The sequence below is a fragment of the Galeopterus variegatus genome, unplaced genomic scaffold (assembly GCF_000696425.1).
Source record: "Galeopterus variegatus unplaced genomic scaffold, G_variegatus-3.0.2 Scaffold12539, whole genome shotgun sequence".
NCBI classification, from domain to species: Eukaryota; Metazoa; Chordata; class Mammalia; order Dermoptera; family Cynocephalidae; genus Galeopterus; species Galeopterus variegatus.
The window spans coordinates 25,945-31,987 of NW_007738650.1; the positions used below are offsets into that span (position 1 = coordinate 25,945).

At 35.8% G+C, this 6,043-nt stretch overlaps 1 protein-coding gene across 1 annotated transcript in view; it reads left to right on the plus strand.

Moving 5' to 3' along the window:
* Positions 1 to 5,604, plus strand: part of LOC103581199 (serine/threonine-protein kinase 33-like) — a 27,360-nt gene extending 21,756 nt beyond the window's left edge. Inside the window, exons 5-7 of the mRNA XM_008563088.1 lie at positions 3,807 to 3,919; positions 4,362 to 4,447; positions 5,297 to 5,604. Coding sequence (XP_008561310.1) covers positions 3,807 to 3,919; positions 4,362 to 4,447; positions 5,297 to 5,380 — 283 coding nt within the window. The 3' untranslated portion in view covers positions 5,381 to 5,604. The remainder of the gene's footprint in view (positions 1 to 3,806; positions 3,920 to 4,361; positions 4,448 to 5,296) is intronic.
* Positions 5,605 to 6,043: the final 439 nt, after the last annotated feature.

Here is a 6,043-nt window from a genome sequence, read left to right on the forward strand (position 1 = left end):
TATGTGGGAAGTGGGTGCTAAGCAGGTGGAGGTTCATTCAAGATCTAAAAGTATTCTGTAGTTCACAATTCTCTTAATACTACTGAAAACCTCATTCTTACTCTTACTTCTCTCTCACTCTCAAGATTCAAATCAAACCCAGTGTTTTGTTCATTTTTCCTTTGAAGTGTCCTCACTATTTTTTGATTTCTCTTCTCCTGTATCATTTCTCCTCATGATCTCTTTACTAGAATATTACAGGGGTCTTTCTGACTGTTCTCCCTGCCTCTGGTCACTCTCTCTAGTTCATCCTTTACACTGTTGTCAGGGTTGTCTTTTTAAATCACAAATCCAATCATACTACCTTCCCAATTAAAAACCTCTGATAATTATCCCTTACTACAGAAAAATATCAGAACATCCTGGCATGGCATGGCATGGCATAGCAAGCCTTTCATGATCTGATTCCAGCATGCCATTCCAACCTTGGGTGGATGTGTGTTTCCCTACACCTATCCCATGCTGTGGTGACTCTAGGCCACTCTTCATTACTCAAACACACCCTGTATTGCATGCCTCTGGGGGGTCAGTGGGTCTGTATGTGTTCTTTTTCTTTTCTATGAACCTCTCCTGGGTGCGCCCAGCTCAAACATTAAAGCCTTCTATTTCCCTAACTCCTACCCTACCTGAGTAGAGTTACTGCATTTATTATGTGTATACTTTTCTACACTCCACAGAGGATTTTAAGGCAGCATACAAATATGTTTGCAAAACAGTAATATTGAATAAGAAAATAATAAAATAGGAATATTTAACTAGGAAGGTTTGTACATGTGTAAATTTGATGAAATTAATTGTTCGCCTTTATGTGTTCTCATAACACTTTTTAAAAACTAAATTATAACATTGTAATATTATAGCATTACATATATTGTATCTGTTTTCCTTGTTCTAAGTTCCATGAAAGACAGGTATCTTAGATTATTCATCTTTGCATCCCTGGTACCTGGTACGGTAGTAGGCACTTATTCAGTGCTCGATGTTTGTTAAGTTGAATTAAAGTGAATTGTCTAAGAGGTGTTCTGAAAAGTTAGTGACCATTGTTCACCTGTTGGTATATGAACATTTTTATGTTGAGGCAACATTAGTTTTATGGTCATGTTGAGGATTTCACCATGTACTACCTCTTCCAGATTATTTCTAAATATTGACATCACAGTAGTACATTTTCACAGTTCTGTGAAATGGAATACACAGGCAGTAGAAATCGGATGATGTGTTTATAGCTATAACTCAGCTGGTCAACACACATCATTGCCTAGATTTTGTAAAGTATAAATGTATTCACAAAGTTTTTGATCATTGTTTTGTGCTGATTGGAATCATAGTACAAAAATTTTGAGCTTTAGTTTTCAAATATAACTATTTTAAATTAGTCTTTTATAATCTCAAGACTTTCTAGATAATGCAAGTCAAACATAATATGTATAATCTAATAATACACAATTCATGTGGTTTTTGTTGCCTTCTTAGTTTGAATTTCATGTTGAGGAAAGTCAATGTATTACATATCTTAAAGATCTTTCTTTTTCTTAAAGATATAATTTTAATTTTTCTGTTTCAGAGTTTGGCTGCATATCATCATAATGACGTCTTCTTTTCTTTACAGTAGACTCTTACTTAGCTAATCAGTGCCTATCATTAATCTGTCTGAGCCCAGTGGCGTTATAGAGAATTTCCTTCACCAGAGCACAAACATAGTACCTTCTTCAGGGTTTTGCTTGTTTGTTTGTTTATTGGTTACCTCTGTTTTATTTCTGCTTAATTGGACAATGATAACATACTTTCTCAAGATGAAATTAAAATAAACAAATGCTCTTTATGGTTAATATCTTCTATTGTTTTGATTTCTATGAGTGCAATAGAAAATAATAGATGACTTTAAAGGCATTTTTCATCTTGAATTCCCTTTTCTGTATGTGCAGAAAATTGTTGTCATAAAATTTGTATGCTACTGATTGACCAACCAATAGATACATATTGTGTAAGTAAAATTGCAACAGACAGAAAAAAGTGGAGATGTTTAAATATAGCCCTTAAGCTATGGTTGCATGCTACTCAGGCAGTGCAGGGGCAGCTAAGAAATTGGTGGATGTGCATATCACTGGTTGATAACAGGCTTGATGAGCTGGGCTTTTGCCGGCCTGTACTTGTTATAATAGATAATAATTGTCCATAAGACCATTTTTCTGGATTTTTTGTTTTTTTGTGGCTTTTTTTTTTTTAAAGATTGATTTCAATACTCAACAATAGCAAGGCAAGTAAGATGAGAGAGAGGAGGGTCAGAATGAGCTGGGGAAATAAACATTATGAAAATAAGAGTTTGCAGAACAATTTGGTAAATAGTGATCTCTTAATAAAAACCTATTTACAAATGAAGAGGTCTATTGTCCAGCCTAGTTTGACAAACTACTAGGATGAAAGCACTTTTTTCCCTGAGAAAGTCATCATTATTGTTGTCATTATCATCATCATGTTTATTATCATGAAAAATATTTATCAAGTTTTGACTCATTCAGAAAATGTTTATGAATCAAATTTTTAAACGTAAAAATATAAAGAAAATCAGTAAAAATGTAACTGTTAAAAGGCTCAGAGATTATTATACTTATGTACAGGCTAGACCTGCAATTTGGGAAAGTGTAATGAAATTATGCCATTTTATTCTTTCAATAATGAAATGGAAAAATATAATTCTGAAAGTTGAAGAATGCACACACAGAGTGGCCTCTGGGAAGAGTCTAGCTTCACCTTCTGTCTGGTTGTCATTGGGCAAATCTGGTTATTGTCTACAGCACTGCCCTCAGATGTTGGGTTGACAATAACGATGATGACTAACGTTTGTTGAGAATGTAATAAGAAAAATTGAACTCAACTTTTAAGCATGTTCTTGTAGTTTTGGCCTAGATCGCCTGTTGAAGCAGTGGTTTCATAGGCTTGCCATGTGCTTGCTATGTTCTATTACAGGATTTTAAGGGCACATAGTTCCTGTGTTATAGAACGTGGGAACAAGCCCTGTTTACTTTGTACACACTGCTCATGGTTTTACTGATGCTGGCCGTTATGTGTACTCAGTCTTCATCCTTTCAGACTGAAGGGTCAAATCATCACCTGATTTTCCTCATCTAGACCATCTTCACTTTATATACCATTTTTGAAGAGTTGTGGCCATTTTAATGGCTTTTTGGCTTTGACTTAGAGCCTATAGAAATTCCCCGAGTTATTCTTGGTTCATTTTTATTATTACTAACATTTGTATAGTATTTAACCATGGGTAAAACTCTTACATGGTCATTAGACTTTGGTAACTCTCACTAGATTCTGATAACTCATTGTATTTTCTCTAAGTCCAGTTCGTATTATATATCATAAGGCATTACCTTACTTTGCTCACACCAAAGTGTATCTCCCCTATTAGCTGCTGCTGTTATTGTGTGCTTAAACTCGCTTTCCTGTATTCTAACCCCACTTAAGCTTAATGTTTCCCCACCTCGAAGAGCTTGGGTCATTTGCAAATCTAGAGGTTTCAATGTATACATGTATACTTCCTCAACTTGGTCATTTCTTTTATTGTGGAGTCAGGAACCTAGCACTGATCTTGAAAAACCCTATGGCTTCCATTTCTGCATCCAGAAAGGTACCCATCTCTTCCTATCCTTTACTTAAATATGAAGCACCACTACTTCCAAGTCCTATAGAAACTTAATTTTTAAGAGCCTTATTTTTATTATTTTTCTAAAAATTTAAAATCATTGCCTTTGTTGTAGATTATGTGGAGAGCCACCCTTTCTGGCAAGCTCAGAAGAGAAGCTTTTTGAGTTAATAAGAAAGGGAGAACTACGTTTTGAAAATCCAGTTTGGGATTCCATAAGTGATTGTGGTAAGTATAGATTTGTTATTATTTACTAAAGCACATGCAAGTAATATAAGAAAGTTGGCCAGTAATTCAAATGTTTTAAATCTCTGTTTAGTCATAAATTTACTTGTGGAAATAAACACTATTAATTTGTGGAAACACTGATACCTTCACTGTGATTGTTCATAGTCAAAACTTCCACAAAAACGGAAAATACATAGTAAAAATTAAAGAGGAATTTGCTGTTCATCTAGCTAATGTTTAGTATGTACTATTAAACTAGATAATCCAGGCAATAAAACTTCACTATAGGCTCTAGTCTTTATTAGGCATTTATTCTTATGATTTTTATTGTATACTTGACATTTTTCTCCATGTTATACAGACCTAATCCTAAATAAATTGGGAAATATATGATTTTAATTGTAATTAGGATAAGATTTTCAGGATTTTCCCTTCTTTGCAGCTAAAAGTGTTTTGAAACAACTTATGAAAGTAGATCCTGCTCACAGAATCACAGCTAAGGAACTACTGGATAACCAGTGGTTAACAGTAAGTTACAGTAGTACTTTTTTTCCCCTTGCTTTCTGACATGCTACCATTGCTTATTTTTTAAAAATTTGACCTTGTAGTTTTGTAAATAGTCTTCTTAAAACAGTCTATTACGGGCCGGCCTGGTGGCGCACTCGGTAGAGTGTGGGCTTGGGAGTGCGGCAGCGCTCCCGCCGAGGGTTTGGATCCCATATAGAGACTGGTCCGCTCACTGGTTGAGTGCGGTGCAGGCGCGACACCGAGGGTTGCGATCCTGTTGCTGGTCGTGGTACGGGCGCGACACCGAGGGTTGTGATCCCGTTACCGGTCACGAAAAAAAAAAAAAACAGTCTATTAGTTTCATCTTCTGACAAGTTAAAAAATTTTTGAGTGTTGACATATTTCTGAAATGGGCATATTCAAACTGTTACAGCTGTTACCACAGTTGTTTATATATATTTATAGAGTTTAAATGAAGGTTTTACGTCCAGTAGAACAGAGCTGAAAATGTCCATTATTAAAGCTGTGGAATTTTGAAGCAACCCGAATACTTGAGTAATGTAAAGCACTGCAACCATTCACTTCTCTTTCAACTGTGTGGATGCGGCAAATCTTTAGGGACTCAAAAGTCCTTGAATCTTTGGACTCAAGGTCTCCAAACAGTGGCTGTTACTCATTTGAAATCTTAAGTAGATACTTATTTACGTATTGCTTTCCACCGTTAGACTAAATTCCTCAAGCACAGACCCTGTGTCTTACTGATCTTTGTATCCCTGCACCCAGAACATTACCTAGTCACAGTAGGAACTTTGGAAGAGGCTGCTACTTACCTCTCAACATTTATCCTCTTTTTCTTCCATGGTAATAAAGTTCCTGACTTTTAGCCGGAAACATTGGTATCCAGTTAAAAGGCTGTATTTGAAGTGTGTGCAATTTCTGGGAAGTGTCCCTTAAATGGATTGGATATGGTGTTCCTCATGGCCTTCCTCTTTCCTGGTGACTGGAATGCAGATGTGATGACTGCAGTTTGAGTAGCCGTATTGGACCATAAAGTTGAATCCATAAAACTGGGGATGGCAGAGCAACAAGGTGCAAGGAACCAGGACTTGTAGCTCACAGAGCTGCCATCCGACCCTTGCTGCCCACTCCCAGACTTTTTTATAAGAGCAGAAAACAAAATTCTGTCATCTTTAAGGCACTGTAAAATATGCAACTGAGCCTAATCCCAATTAATAAAATACTCAATAAACAATTGCTGAGTGAGTGAATAATTCAGTAAATGAATAGGTCTGTAAGTATCTCAGAAAATGTCTGAGAACTGAAATTGGAGATTACTAGAGACACATGGGAATATTATTAAGCAGTATTCATCTGTGACAAAAATTGCAGATCTGTTATTTGCTGGACACTGTATTAGGTATTGGGGATACATGACATAATTACATTTTAAATACAAGTTAACATTATTATATTCTTAAAAGATCACTCTGGCTGTTGAGCAGGGAATGGCTTAGAAATAGGGAATTAGATATTGAAGTAGTGTTGAGAAATGATAGTGGCTTGGATAGGGTAGTAGCAATAGAGACAGAAAAATACACGTGAGATATATTTTTATAG